The 16281-nt window shown below is 39.9% G+C and overlaps 1 protein-coding gene across 1 annotated transcript in view; it reads right to left on the minus strand.

The window, feature by feature from the left end:
* Positions 1-3744: 3744 nt before the first annotated feature.
* The window catches only part of LOC135939235 (locomotion-related protein Hikaru genki-like), a 40027-nt gene continuing 27490 nt past the window's right edge, over positions 3745-16281 (minus strand). The window contains exons 5-9 of the mRNA XM_065483509.1: positions 16102-16275; positions 11996-12130; positions 8297-8440; positions 6582-6986; positions 3745-4839 (exon numbers count right to left, since the gene is read on the minus strand). Coding sequence (XP_065339581.1) covers positions 4631-4839; positions 6582-6986; positions 8297-8440; positions 11996-12130; positions 16102-16275 — 1067 coding nt within the window. The 3' untranslated portion in view covers positions 3745-4630. The remainder of the gene's footprint in view (positions 4840-6581; positions 6987-8296; positions 8441-11995; positions 12131-16101; positions 16276-16281) is intronic.

The raw sequence follows: 16281 nt of genomic DNA on the forward strand, positions 1-16281 counted from the left end.
CAACTCTTGGAAGTAATGAAAAGTCAAGTCAACATTGCGATTTTGCAATACGAACGTCAACAGGTTGGAAGAACTTGCAAACGTGAAAGGTTCAGACATCTTGTAATTGCTATTACTTAGAAAAACATGTCAATGGTTGAATATCATTAAAATAACTCTGAAAAGCCAAAAAAAAATATTTTTTCGCGAAGTAAAGAAGCTCAACTCTATTACATGGCTCTCTGAAGAAAAATAAGGTTGCTAGCAGTTTTAAAATTACCCTCCAGGCAGCGAGTTTCGGCGGAAAGTTGGCAAATAAAGTCGTCAAGTTTCGGGCACTGCAGAGACACATTCGCGCTCGGCATCCATAATCCTCTGGGCTATGAAAATGATATCCTCCGGCAGCACTCGGTGTATCTTTTCAGCTGCGTGCATCTGTCACCGGCGGAGTGTGTTTACGGTAAATGCTCCCTCAGGTACCACCATTCGGCACTTCCTCGCGAGCTTTTTATTAAAAAAGTTCTCGCTTTGCCGCTCGAACTCCGTAACCTGCCGGAAAGCAAACATTTTCGCTGCCGTCTAAATCCACGCTCGACGCATTTCACCCACCAATACCAGTATTCCATTCAAGTGCGCCGCATGCATGATTAACGGTGTCAATTGCAAATCTGATTTGGAACGGCAAATCCTGCAGACGGCTATCAATTTGTCTGCTGGTGACCGAAGAAATGGCTTTTGACAGTAGAAATTAATATATTTAGCTTTGAGCACGGTTGAATTAATTTAAATTCTCACTCTTCTAATCAGACGTGACATGCTAAGAAGATTCGCATCCTTTGAGTTGATTTTATATAAAATGCTGCAGAATCTCATTCTTTCATTTCAGTGTCTTTGTTGCTATTTAAGATGTTCTTACTTCTTGAGGCTTTGCCAAAATTGCGATATAATTATTATCTAAGAAATTAGGTCTGAAATTCTAAACAAATTGGACATTATAATACGAAAAAGTTTATTAAAATTAAATGTTCATATCCCATTGCTAATTAATAACGAAGATCATACAGCAATTTATTTGTTTGTTTTTTCTCACTATCAGTCCTAAATACATTAATGTATCACAGTCAAAGTCAAAATCAAAAGCATGTTAGAAGGGCGACACTTCAGGCAAACAAGATAGTAGCTAAGACCATGTCCAGGAGGACAAAGCTGAAGTGGGCCGAGACTATTATTATTTATTAGTATATCCTAAAGAGAAAATTACCTGTTAAAATTTCATTAAAAGTAAATTTAATTTTTATTATCCACCTCATTATTATTATGAATTATATGTACAAAATGTTAAATTATTGGTCGAAAGTTAATGAATCTTAAGTATAATTCTTATTATGAAGTTAAGCTACTTCAAATTATTAAGAAATACTTTAATGTGTTACAAATTTTTCGTGTCTGATGATAAATCTGATTAATTTCAAGTTGCATAATAATTCAACACATATCTTTTTCTCAGATTTTAGTAATTATTCGATTGCTATTACAATATGCTATTAATTTGTAATAATAGCAGTGACGCAGTAAGTGATACTATAGGTCAGTCTAACTAGGAATGCAATAAAAATCTGGGATTTTCCAAAATATAAATTTATTTTTAGGATGGAGTGGAGAGGAACAGATTGACAGTGTCCTAGCGCATTTCCATGCGAGTCGGGTGTGCATGTCGTGGCTGGTTTTGCGGCACGCAGATAGATAGAAGGCAGAGATCGTGAAAAGTTTTGCGAATTTTCGCCCCGCTCGATTCGGAAGCCAGATTACTCGGCGAGCGCGGCAGGGGCGTATCAAATCGTGCGGCACGTCAGCCAAGATAAATTACATTTTGAGCGGCGATATGCGCCCATTTTTATCGCATATTGATGCAGTGTGTGTGATTTCATATTTGCGTTGATGGGCGGTGAAATATTGCGGAATCGAGTTTGCAGAAGCAATTCTCGCGCGCGCACCAACGATGGAAATAAAGAGCGCGCAAAATCCATCGCTTTCCGCAGAGAAGTTTTAAACTTGCGTCGAATGAAATATTGCTTCTTCTCTTTTCTGGAAACCGCCTTTTGCGCACACAACGTGGGGCAAGCAGCAGCCTCCACAGTCAATATTATGATAATAAAATGCTTTCCCTCTGCCTTCTAGGCGTACCCGTTTGTTAAAATAATACTCTGATTCGCACTCTCGCCTCTCACAACTTCTCCCCAAGCCGTATTTTAATCCTTCTATCTTGCTGATTATCCTAATTTCTTGGCACGAATGCAAAATTCTCCTCGGTCTCTAATCCTCTAACCTTGAAGAACACTCTGCGACAAATGCTCACTAGCAGGAGCCAAATTATAGATTTTTCTAGGTTCACCTTCTTAACTTCAGACTCATAAAAATAAAAGAACCACTCCTTTCTCGGCTATTTTATTGATTTATATTTTGGTTTCAATTTCATAATCAAAGGAGCAATTCAGTGCGCCATAAAAATTTTAGATTTACACCCAATTATCTAAATTGATTTCAATTATGGCGCGTCCTGGCCCTTGGCTTCTGAAAACAGATTCTATGTGAAGCGCACATGAAATGATCGGTCGACCATTGGCTTCCACCAAGTGCAATCATCACAAATTGAGCTGCCACGCGGCCCCAAATAATTACAGATGAGTAGCCTGAGCTGACATGACAGGCAATAGCAGCCTTTTGACAGGCAATCATAATAAAAGAGAGAAATAACAGCCTCCACTCGCTCGCAGTTTCTCGGCGTTTGCTGGCGACTAGGATTGAGAGCCGACACACGATCACGATCAGACTAGGTCGAGAGGCGGAAACAAAGTGATGCTCGTCGAGAAACGGACCTGCGTTGAATCTTCAGTTCCAAAGCTTCCAGAAAGTTCGATTTAAAATTGAGCTTCCACTTTGATAGCCTATGACAATATTTTTCTTTAAAATAGAGAACAAATCGGATTTTATTCTATCAATTTACTTCGTAATATTTTTCATTCAAGATTTTCAGAAGAGTTAAGAAATTCTACCAAAAAATGTAAACCGAGAGGGTTTGCAAAACTTTTGCTCAGCTGACTGAGTTGCAAATCACAGGCATTATTTGAATAATCCGACTGACAAGCACCAGTTCCTCACACATTTAGATGTTCTCAACAACAGAGAGTAGTCCTTCCTATTCCATTCCAACCCATTGGCCTCAACAAACGCTTCAATCAAGAAGATAAAACAACGACAGAAAATTAGATTTGCACCCCTCTCCAAATTAAGCGACTGTTTTGATAAGGGATTGACTGATTAAAGTGGGATTCCCCCAGTTCATCCCCTTTTCCTGGGGGGAACAAACAACCCCGTGGTATCTGCTCTAATTAAAAAGGGTCAAACGAGGTGGCGGTGGCCTTCTTTACTTCAATGTACGCAATAAATCAACTTGATTTATCGCTACATGTACCGAGAAACAAAGAACATGCCTTTTTCCCGTTGGACGCCCGCTCGCCACTGCTGCTCTAAGTGTTCTTCACTTTGCCCTGGTTAATTGATCATCGATTTCTCAAGCTAGAACTGAGCGATTCAATTAGCACCGAGAGTGGAGGCGCGTTGAGAGTTCATAATAAAATGAAAATACGCGTCACACGTTGTGTAAAGGCGTGGCGTAAAGGACGTCTGCTTGTGAGACTAAAAAAGTTGTTTGTTTCTTCTTTTCAAATGAATCAAAATAATTAAGAGGGGAAAATTTAAAGTCAGTTTACATTCCGTCATTTTTATTGTTTGTATGTACACTATTGCAACAGGCAAATGATACTCTAGCCGCAGTAATTACCATTTTATTTCAAATATGAGATCTACGTACATTTTTCGGGTTTTGAGATCATTCAAGATCGCGGTCCAGCACTCTAATATATAATGCTACGAATATTTGATCCAAGCAAGGCGCCACCTGATGATTAAATTACTTACATCGCAGTCAAATACACTTGAATTTTCCATCATTTAAGAAAAAAATATCTTGTGCAATAATCATTTTCTCATATAGGCTACAGCTATCTGAGAAGGACTGTGAATTTTGTCGGATACGTACATGTCACTACATCGTCTTTTTACGGTTGGGATATACTCGTGCACCTAATGATCTTACTAATTTCACCCTTTCAGTAAAAATTGTATTTTTCTTTAAATTTTCGGGGATTAAATTTTAAGACACATTATTCAACTGAAACGGTTTTACCAGATGCGACCGGTCAGATTTAAAATTTCACAGCCCTTCTGATGTTACATAAACATTTAATCTAGGGTTCACATATTAGCCCCATTAAGTATCAAATAACACACGAGTGTTGATTACATGAATGCGATCAGGTGGCGCCACTACGCTTATCGTTTTACAAAAGTAGGTACACATGCACACGCAGAACTCGCAGAACTCACACGTTCCCAATAAAAGCATCACAAATATATTACAAATAACTAAAAACCACGCGGGCTGTAACTCTTGCATTTGGCGTACACAACACACTCGTTCCCAGCCAAGGAAGTCATTATGACACAATTAAACGTCAATTCCACTCGCAAGTTGCCGTCGCGGTTCACTTGTGCTTGCGGCGGAAAAGTGCAAAAATCCGTGCTCGCTCACTCAGACCTGAGTGTAGTCGACACAGCTGGGGATTTCCTCCGACCATGAGCCGTCTTGCCGACAACTCGGCCTCGAAGTTGCGGTGCGCTCGCGAATCACGAAGCCCGGATTGCACGTCACTTTGACGTGGTCCCCGGGCTCGTAATAAAACTTGAGCGGCGCTATGCGGCCGTTCTCCGGGTCGCCTGGATATGGACACCGCGGCTTGCCTGAAACACGCCCAACAGACACACAACTTGAGACCTGCTGATTCGATCAAGGCCCGGATAATCAGGTTAACCAAGTCTCGGGGATATACGTGCATGTGTGCGTGCAGATTTGATGTGTCTCGGGGCTGGGCTCAAAGAAGGGATCTTGATTTTAAAAAGGGGTATTTCCTAGAGTTGGAATTCACTGTTTTAGAAAATTTGATTGCAATCTTAAGAGGAGGGTTTCAAACTCAATTAATGGTGACGATCCCATTAAAAATTGCGGTGTTCAATAATTTATAGAAAAAAATATGAGCGTGTGAAAAACGAAACGCGAATTTATTTAACATTTGAGTTTCAAGATAAATATACATATTATGTTAAATTACTTCCTAATTAAATCTTAATTTTTATGCCGAGATAACAAGTTTAATCACAAGGGATCCTCACATGTTCTAAGAAAAAATTTATAAATAACAATTAAGATTCGAGGAACTCCTGATTGCGAGAGGAAATATTCCAAATTTGAATTATTTAACCCTACAATAAGAATTAAGGGAGAGTAAATGTGAAGGAAAATTATGTTAAACCAATTGAAAATAAACTCCCAAGTTGGCAGTGAACATTTGCCAATTGCTTGTCAGGAAGGGAAATTTAAAAATTGTGCAGGGAAATCAATAACGGAATATAATGGAGCACTGGTTTGTATTGCAAGTTCTGCAAATCCCAACCCGCGTCAGCAAACCTGGCTATGGAAACGCTTTTGTTTTCTCTGCAGCAATTTCAGAAATTTCTTCTTTACGACAGCGAGTAGCCATCCATTTTAAAAACTACTCAGCACAATTCAAATACCAAGACGAGTTCTTAGGCTGAAGTTATAGGGGAGTTTATTTAAAAAAAAAATATTACCTAAGCGACAAGAGCATTTTACATTTAAAAATAAATTCGTGCCTTTTTTCAAGAGACTGGAGGAAATATAATTCAAATTTTAACGCTCAAAAATGATTAATTTCTTTTGTGGATATCAGAACCCAAACGGGCATTTGAATTGAAACTCATCCGCTGGCGTGTGTTCATTAGCAAAACGTATTTCCAAGTGGAGCTCACACATACACCATAGTCTACTGCTGGATGGTCGGCGCGCAGAGTATCAAAGCGGGGTAGCAGAGCCATAAGACCGTCTGCTTTGCATTCGGCGGCTGCGGCCGGCGGTTTAGTCGGGGATATTGGCCTAATTACCAGCCGGCCCGTCCGACTCAATGCTCGGGCTCTCACGTGAGCAAAAATTACACGCCGCGCATCAAACGGCAAATACGATTATTATTTCACGCAGGCAGAATTTGCCGCCGCTTTTTCCGACGCAGCGCGAAACCATAGTGGCAGTATTTGCTCTACGTGGCCAGCGGATTTACTCGATCGCACACACATACACACTCTGTGATCATAAAGCCGGAGAGCTTACTCTCGTTCGTTCGCCGCGGTTCGAGTTGAAATTTGAATAAAGGGTGGTGAGCAAGGGAAGCCTGACAACGAATTGTCGTTTGCAGCCATTGCGATAAAGATACCTGATTTTTTGGCTGTCCAAATTATTTTTGTGCGAATGAGTTTTAACTAAAAAGGACAACTTGCCGGGGTCAATAAATACTACTCTGGAACTAGATTGGATGAAAGGATAATAAAAATTTTCTATTTTAAAATTAAGAAAAACTATATCTGATCTTAAAGTGATGCCAGATCGATCCATTAAAAAACTGTATACTCACAAAGTGGCGCTTTGTGCGACCAAAATCCGTTCTCAGTGCAGACAATGGTGGGCTCACCGACCAGCTGGTGCGAATCTGAGCAGCCGAACTGGACAGCGCTACCGACGGCATACCTGCCGTCCGAGAGTGCTCTGCCGCCGGCCTCGAGGATGCGACCGTTGAATGGCGGCTTGGGTGGCGGACAGTGCACCGGCTGGCAGCGCGGCACCTCACCGATCCACTTGCCGTCGCTGCCGCACTCGAGCCCCGGCGGCCCCGTCAGTCGGTAGCCCCACCGACAGCGGTAGTACGCACGGCCTAGGTACGTCGTGTTCTGTTCGATCAGCTCCAGGTGCGGGTCGCCAATGTCCCGAAGCCGCGGACACCGCACTGGGTTGCACTGTGGTGGCGTTCCGGACCACTTTCCTGCACCAAAAAATTCAAAGGTGAATTAAATATAAAAAAAGGAAAAAATTGCTGAATCTATTTTTCAAAAATGATTTGATTCATTTTATTTTTTAAATGAAAGAAATTTCAAATAATTCTTGTGAACTATAAAAATCATTATCAACTGAAAATGAGGGAGTTAATACAAATGTAAATCGAATGAAGAATTTATTGGACACAAAATGTGTACACCAGATATGAATAATGATCAATGTTCACAGGTTTATGCTAGAGTTTGCATTCAGTCCTCATACTTGTACAAGAGTGGTAAGTCACTTCAAAAAATAGAGAAAAAAAAGTTAATATATATTATATTTAAGAAAATAAATTAAAAAAGTTTTAAAATTATTGATTGTTAACGTCGAAGCTCAGACAAACTTGTCAAATGTGCAAATCCATGGGATTTACTCAATTACTCGCATTTGAGAGAGCGAATACGAAGAAGCGATCGTCTGATTGTTATTCAGCGAGTCTAAAGTTTGTCTAGTGAAATTCACGAGGGTGGCAAGAGCAAATAATGCAGGGGGTTGGCGGGCACAAATTCGACTGACAAGCAGCACGCTGAGTGCAGAAAAGCGAAAAATCCAGGAGGAAAAATATAAAAGGGGAAATAAGAGCGGCGAGAGGGATTCGCTTTGTGCGCCCGCGGATGAAGTGGCGTTTTATGAAGCAGTCAGAACCGACAGGATGTTTTTAATTAAACCGTTGCAACTTTTAACAGGTGGAGTGAGAGAGCACGCTCGCGAGATGAAAAAAGTGTTTCTATCATTGCAGAATATTACAATAGGAGCAAGTTGTGAAAGACTTCTCGGAAATTAATATCTCAAGTATTTTTTATTGCCCCCTTCCAAATATATTCAAGCCTTTCTTTGAAAAAGGTGCGCACAAAAAATCGATGCCCATGTTATTCAAGCTTCGCTAGTGTTTAAACTGTCCAAATACAAATTTTGTGATGTAAAAACGTTTGTGCTGGATAAACAGTCCGCAAAAACTTTGAGCGATGGCCAAAAGAGTACACGCTTGTCTGGAGGTCAAGGCTGCGTGTGCCAAGAAGAAAAGCGCGGCGGCCAAGAGTTGGCTGAAATGGTAAAATATTGACGTGCACCGTGGCCAGGTTTGCGAATTTAAGCTGGCTGGGTGCGCGCCAACTTCACACAAGATGAGCACGGCTTTCCGCACGGCTTAACCGATCAAATATTTATGCTTTATTTTTGCTTTTCACGCATCTGCTCGATCGTTTGTTCTGCTCCAATCCAAGTGGTGATTTCAGCGATTGATTTTGAATGTACCTGTCGCGTGGCAAGTGAGATTAGCGGTGCCGTTCAGGACGAAGCCCATGGGACACTGGAACACCGCTGTATGGCCCAGTCTGCTGCCTTCGACCCTTGCGGTCACGTGCGGGTCATCAACCTCCAAGGGCGCGCAGTGAACAGCTGAAATCACACGCAGAAAACTTATTTTGATTTTCTAAGGCATATTATGATGTGAATTAAATTTCTTTGCAAGGTTATGAATTGAAAAAAAACTATCTTCTGTTTAGTAACATTCATAGAGAAGATTTTAAAACAAATAATTTTGGAAAGTCAAAGAAACTTATTAAATTTGGTTCCTGGTTTCCAATTTATATTTGAAATTAATGCTAAACTTAAGTTGTGCACGTTTTGTGCAATTGATTATCTTATAAAATTTATAATATATTAATAAGTAAATAGAGTTAATTTCGTGTGTCTTCTATTCCTCGTAGTTTTCAATGGACTGAACTTAAAGAAATGAATATTTCGATTTGCTAAGGAAATATGGAAGAATGGTGTTTTAATTTTATGAAATAAGAGAAATATTCTTGTTTATAATAAGAAGAAAATATTAAAGGAAAAATTGGGCAATATGGTTTAAGCACTGCAAATATGACAAGGGTAGATACAAAATTAGGTTTGGTCCGACCTAACTATTTTTAGCCTCCCCAATGACGTGCTTTTCTATTTTTCTCATATTTTGGAACAGGCTCTCTTTGTGGCAAAAAAGCTAACTTGAAATAGATATTTGATGCAAATACCATATCGACCAACATGCAGAGAAAAGGCTGTATTTGACATTCAATACGGGGAATTTATTTAACAAGTGAGTAAACGTGCAAAATATGGAAATTTCCGTGTGGCGCATCGCTTAATAAATTTCAGCCACGGCGAATGGCAAAAAGATCCTGTTAAGAGCCCCCAAGTGCGTTTCATATGCACTTTTATTCAAAACTCGGGGCCGTCATCTGAAAACTAATGAAGGCGAGAGCAGTCGATAGCGATTCCCAGCGGCTTTGAATTTTCCTTTCACTGAATTGCATCTAGAGAGGAAAGCGACGGAAAATATGTCTGCCATGGAAGAAGAATGCACCGGGGAGTCAGCGAGTGCGTCGGCAGTTTGTTTGGCGTCGCCTTCCCAAGGGTGAGGCGAGCCCTTCGTGCTTCACCGTTCAAGCGCAGCCCCTCGTCTCGTTCTTGGTACACAGAAGCGAGTGCAAACGAGGCCAAACACAAACAACTAGTGGTCCTTTATCTGTGCTGAAGCTAGCCTAGACTGATGCACCTCAAGCTACGCGTGAGAGCCAAATGAACCGACCCCTAACGAATGGCTCAGTCAGCGCGCCGTGCAGACCAATTTATGTGATGAAAACTTGCCGCCGGCTTTGAAGGTTTTCTGTTTGAAGGTCAGAGAAGGTGCAGATTAAATGGAAAGTTCTTGCGTGTCCAATTTCAAAAAGGCAGGAGGGGCGAGCCTCAAAGGTACACTACGTTTCAAATTTACTTCTTGCTTCAATGATCTTAAAGTTTTCGATCTTAAAAAGTAGCTAAAAAGAAACTTTCGTTTGACAAATTAATAATATTTTTACGATTTGATGCATATCGTATAGTATTTATTCGAAGCCCAGCTAAACTAAATTGTTTATCGGACTTAACCGTGCTTAAAATTTTACCTAGTAATTTTTATAATTCATTATTCCGCCACTATCATATAAAAAATCATATTATTTTGATCGAATTTTATTTAAATTGAATAATGATCTCCAAAATTGTGTTTCAGACCTTAGACGCAACAATAAAAATAAGATCTCTAGAATTTGGAACAATTTTAATTTAACTCATTTTAACCTATATATATATGTTCAAATTTCGATTTAAATCAGAATATCGATTTTTCTCCAAATGTAAAAAAAACGTCTTATACTTTTAGTTAAATAAAGCGTTGCTTACGCATTTGGCTAATTTGTGTGCTGACATGAGAGGTTTGCAATATCAAACACAATTTTTCTCTCTAAAATTTGCCATGGCAACTTTTGAAATCGAATCACCAGTGATGGACGGAACCAATCAGAGACCAAACTGTGGCCATAATTGGATTAGCCTCTACAGCTCCATTAAAAGCTTAGCTACGGGTCCGAAAATTGCACCGTTGCATAAATAATTAAAAGCTGATGCTGGCGGCGTCCAAACCAGGACGGCTTCCCCCCTGAATCGAGGAACACAGGAGCAATATGTCAAGACAAAAAGGTCCGATTCATTAGATGCGCAGCCAGCGGCGCGTGCAGTTTATCTGCAATCAGGGGGGCAGCAGCCAGACGGAAAATGATGGCGCCCGGCCGTTTAAAAAGCCGCCATCACTTTGTTATTTTTGGTTGCGCGCTCGCTCTCGTTTCCTTGGTGATTTCAATTTTAATAAAATCACTCCGTAGCCAAATTCGCGCACCGACGCATGGCAATGTCGTGTTCGGCCTGTCTAATCGAATATTGCACGCGGCTGCGATATTTGCCCTTTTCGATGAACTTTGTCAAACAGGGTCTACAATGAGGCTTTGAAGAAGTTGCGTAAGGGTAAAAAAGAGCTGATCAAAGTGCTGGATTAGGTCGGGGAAAGAGAGAAAGCGGAGCGAAAGCAGACGAAAGGAGGACGATGATGCTGTGCCATGGATAAGGCACACACAAGTTGCTTGGATTTCTGCTCCTGGTCAGATGTGAAAAGTGATGAAGAGAGATCAATATGTAGCGATAGCCCGACTGAGAAAAACTCCGCAGCTGACCGACCAGCAGCCCGGTCAACGAAAGCGAAGCCAGCAGAGTTTTTTCGCTCGTAAAAGAGCTGAGATTTCGCGAAAAGCTCTGCGTGGGCAGATTTATTTATTTAAGGCTTCCTAGATACATGTTTTGGGAAAACTGAATATATTTTCCTATCAAAAACAAAGCATCATATATTGTAATAAGTATTTCATTAAAATATATAATTAATGCAGACCTCACACGCAAAAACCAAACATACCAAATAAATATTTAATGTTCCTGATTTTTAGTAGTTTCTTCCCGAAATATCCTAATATCGTAATAGGGATGGGCGTCTGAATTTAAATATTTAAATAAAATCATTTGATTATATCACATAGCCTTCATCAAGTAACAGGATAATATGAATTCCAACATATTTACAAATATTACCTATTTTCAGCATCCATATCAGAAGCGCAAGCGCTTGTTCGTAATTTTGATCTATTTGGACTATTTAATTAAATTAGTCTGTTACTTTTGTGCAACAATTTTTCGGTGCAAAAATCATCTATTATTTAAATAAATTAATTAAATGTCAAATTTTAATAAGTAAATTTAAAATTAAATATTGATAATAATCAAATTTTTTACGTTTGTTATTAGTGTTTAATAAGTATTCAAAAATTCAGCCAAAAACAATACTGCTACTAATACATAAACATTTTAAGAATTTCTCATGCAATAGAACCAACAGTTTTTCTCCTGCTGAGAGTTGAAAAAAAATCCCAAATCCAGTGGTGGGTATTGGGATTGAGGTCGAGTGCCAAGGGCACGATTTAAATTGTCGATTGAAAGGCACTCGCACCACACAGATTCCACCGAGACAAAAACTTTCGGGTGGCAATTATTGACGCAGAGGTGCTGTGATCAATATCTGGAACGGCGCGGGGGGAAAACACTTACCCACAACATTGATTGTGACGCTGTTTGTGAGTCCGTGGGGCGTCGTGCAAGTGAACACACCTGAATCCTGCGGCTTACTGTAATAAATGGAGAGGCGATACTTCCAATCTCGCTCCTCCGGCGCTATCGCCCAACCTACAACAAACAAATAGGTCCCAGCTTTATTAGCTGCCGAATTTTCATTACGATAATTGTTCATAAAGTGGCAATATTTGGGGGAGCAGGGGGATACTTGTTGTAACTTAAAGGCAAACGTTAGGATTAAATTGACTTTATGTTAGGAAAATTGTTGCATAAAATGTCTGGAATAGTTGTTTGTAGCTTATGATTTGGAATTTACAAGAAAGACGGGAAAGAGGTGTTGGGGTATTTAAAAAAATACAAATACCAAAAATAAAAAAGCAATTTTGGTGCAAACCAATATGACATTAAACTTCAGCCGAGTTTTGTACTATAAATGGTGATAAAGACACGAATACAAGCTTCCGCAAAACGACGCCATTTGCAGAAAACCATGAGTCAATGGTGGCACGCAATATCCATAATTCAGGTGGGAGCACATCTCATGCATCATTAAGCGTACATTCAGCAGCGGTGCTAAATTATCGCTTTTTACGGGAGCACACGAACAAAGCGGTGTGTGTCTCATAAATGTGCAGAGAGAGAGAGAGAGAGAGAGAGAGAGAGAGAGAGAGAGAGAGAGAGAGAGAGAGAGAGAGAGAGAGAGAGCCGGATGGGTGCTTGACGCTGATATCATGACACGCGCTGTCAAATCGCCTGCCAATTACCAAGTGACAGGCTTAACAGAATAAAATGACGCAAGTGATGGCAGTAGCAAAATTTTTGTATGCACAACGAGCGAAAAACACAAATGAGGCAGGCAAATGTCACGTTCGGTCGGGTCATCCCGAAAATAAATTGGAGCGATTGCTCATTTCACGCTCGATTTGCAGCTCGCGAATTTCAGACACACGGCTTGATCAATAAACGGAGCGGAGGGGCTGACTGATCGAGGCAATTCGTAGCAGACAACGCAATTCCATTAGCCCGCTGAGGCAAAAACATAAACTACACGCCGAGTCAACACGCTTGTTAAGTTTTTTGCGACATGCGAAACTCATCTTCTGCTGACGGTGAATTTTTCAGCACCCGAGCTATTCCGCCGGATGTTAATCTGATTTGTTGCTATTTTTGCGTCGTTGAATGGAGCACGAGAAAGTTTGAAGCTAAATGGAAAGTCGGAAAAAGCTTTTTCTTCGCCACTGACGTTCACAAATCGTGCTACAGACTTTTCATTTCTGCGTCGGTGGGTTGAACTCTGTTGAGGATAACGTCGTGTTTGTTTCTTGCAAGCGGTCACAACACTTTTTGGTGACACGTGAAACAAAATATTCATCTGCCAAAAAATCTTCTGTTTTTATTCATCAATGTGAAATCACAGAGCACTACATGAAAATCATAATATCATATAAATATATACACACAAACAGGTCTGTCAAATGCATCAGGTAAACAAAGGTAAAGGTGATACGCGTTGAAATTTTTTGTTTGTTATTCTCCTGTTAGCTGTGGAGTTATTTTTTCATCTACTACAGGGGGCTGAAATTAACGAGTTTCCAGTCTTTTAATTATGTTATAAATAAATTCAATTTTATCTCTTTCAGCACCTTTATACTAAAACATAACAACACATAAATATTGCGTCGTCTGTGTGACACGCATTAGAATTTCATTTCACAACTCAACAACTTCAATGCTGTATCATAGAACTTAAAACATGAAGCACAAATAGTGCTCTTTGAAAAGTACATTGAATATTTATTAAGTGAGTGAAGAAATCTGAAAGATTTGTTTTTTTTTCTGTACTTAAAGAAATTTTATGATTGTGGTGAATTCTTGGCATGTGTTAAAAATTTATAATTTTTGTGTGTAATTTGTTTGTGCATTGCAATTGGGGGGCATATATTTAGAGTTGTAACAAAATCTGATGTATGACCTCGCCAAAAGACAATAAAGATGATAATAATAATATGAAGCAAATGCAAGAGACGAGTTCAAAATTATTTTGTATTATAAAAAATGTTGAAATTATATTTTGTTTGCATTTGGTGCGCGCTTATTATATACATCATCAGCAAAACAATGCGCCCTCTGTGACCAGTGCAGCTGGCATTGTTATCGCTCGGATGCAAATTGTGACAATGAAATCCAACTGCCACCCCTTTATGATGCAAAATTACCTGCTGGCCTTTCCGTGCATTAGCGAGGACATCTGTATATAAATCGCCAGCACTTGGCATGAATATGCATTTTCCTGCAGCAAAGTGCTGAATTATTCGTACGCGAGGCGATAAAATTCTATCGCCGCCTTCCTGCTGCATGTTAAAAAGAAACCGGCCTTACATTCCGTTTGTCGGGCAAAATATTAGCCTGCCGCAGGCCAACATTAGCCACTCGTCATATTATTTTATTTCCCGTCCCATGGGAGCCTCCAAGTCAATAAGTTGACCGTACAATGACGACCGCCGACCCCTCTTCAGCAAATACACATAAAATTCGGGTTGCACGCGCGCATCGGACATGGTTCCCTTCCGAGCGCAGCTAGATTTACCATTTTTTCGCTTCCAGGTAGAATTTCAGACGAGTAAACAGGAGCGTAGAGGAATGTGTGAACTAAGCTATCACAAACCACTGTAATCCAATATGTGTGTGGAATCCTCGTATTATTAGACGGCCTACAAACAAAAATGGCATCTAGCTTGCATATACCGATGACGTGGCCTAGAAATGATTTGCGATTTTACAGCAGGAAAAATTAAATTCCCCATTCACATACAGGACTGCAGTCATTAAGACCGTGGAAATATTCACCAGTAAAACAATATGAAACGTCTTGAAAATACAATATTAAGTCTCCATTAGACTTGCAACTGTACAAATATATATTTTTTTAAAAGCACTCATCAGTCTGAACTAAGAATTGTTATTTTATTTTTATAAAAAAGAACTCATGAAGTCATGAACATTGCAGCTTTGCAATATTTAAGAAGAGGTTTCCAAGGAATGTCCTTTTAACGCTCTCTTCAGTTGAACTCATTATATTTGTAAATCCTCTGAGTGGGATTGAACATAGAATGTCTAGCTACTGAGGAATGACATTTTTCCTCCTCGAAATTCAGCTCGACTCGAGAGTAATCTATTTAATGGCTCAATCCGAGCACTCCACTTTTGTGTTCTGGTTTCATGAGTCATTTCCAGTATGCAAATGAGTGCCGTCGTGTATTATGAATAAAGATAAAACCAGATTGAATTTCCTGCCTAGCGAAGGGCCAGTTTTTAGAACGAGTTATTCGCGTATAACGGCACAGCGCACAGAACAATCAAGCCGATCCGATTCAACGACAAAAACGGCGAGCACGTTTCCGAGTCTGCTGAAAGATGATAAAGGCAATTCATAGTCATGGCCGTTGCACCCGACTTTCGCCATTCGAGAGACCAATGTTTGGCGGCAGTCGCCTAATAAAAAAACAACAAATTCTTATCTGCCTCGTGTGATTCGGAGTAAAAAAATGGGAATGGCTCTCTGCGGACGGAAATACTTAATCTCCACAGTCCAGGTCGGGCAAGACCACTAGGGTCAGTCTAAATAAAGGCTAGCAAAAAGATCACGAAGCACTTTTTCAAGGTGGTAAAGTTGCAAAACCAGGAATGTAAGGTCAAAGGCCAGGCTTCTCCAACATTTAAAATTTATACGAAAAATCACATGATTTTGCTCCAGACACACAAATAATGAGAAAATATACGATGCAGCAAGATAAATATACAACAAATGTACAAATGATGCATCAACTATGAAAACGTTTTGTTTTTAGAAACGTTAGAAATGTGTTTCATAAAATTTACAAATGTAAAAAATACAAAAATGTTTAAATCAGTTTTTTCACCAATTTTGTGTCATATACCGAAATAAATATATGATGTACACCAATATCAAAGGATTTGCACCGTATGCATATAGTTAGCACTAAATTTCCAAAAAGATTACATTAATTTTGTTCATGTATCACAAAAAATGCTCCAATAACTAGAAGAGTACTGGTGCTCACCTGTCAGGTACTGTCTGAAGGCCGACGACCAGCTCCACTCAGGGTTGCCCAGCTTGCGTGCGAAGACGCACTCCAGGTGGATGATGCTGCCCGGAAACACGGCCAGCTCGCCGTCAGGCTCAACGGAAGCGGAACCAGCAGGCACTCGCACAAGAATTGTGGGAGGAGCGTCATCTGTAG

The sequence above is a fragment of the Cloeon dipterum genome, chromosome 3, assembly GCF_949628265.1.
Source record: "Cloeon dipterum chromosome 3, ieCloDipt1.1, whole genome shotgun sequence".
Lineage (NCBI taxonomy): Eukaryota > Metazoa > Arthropoda > Insecta > Ephemeroptera > Baetidae > Cloeon > Cloeon dipterum.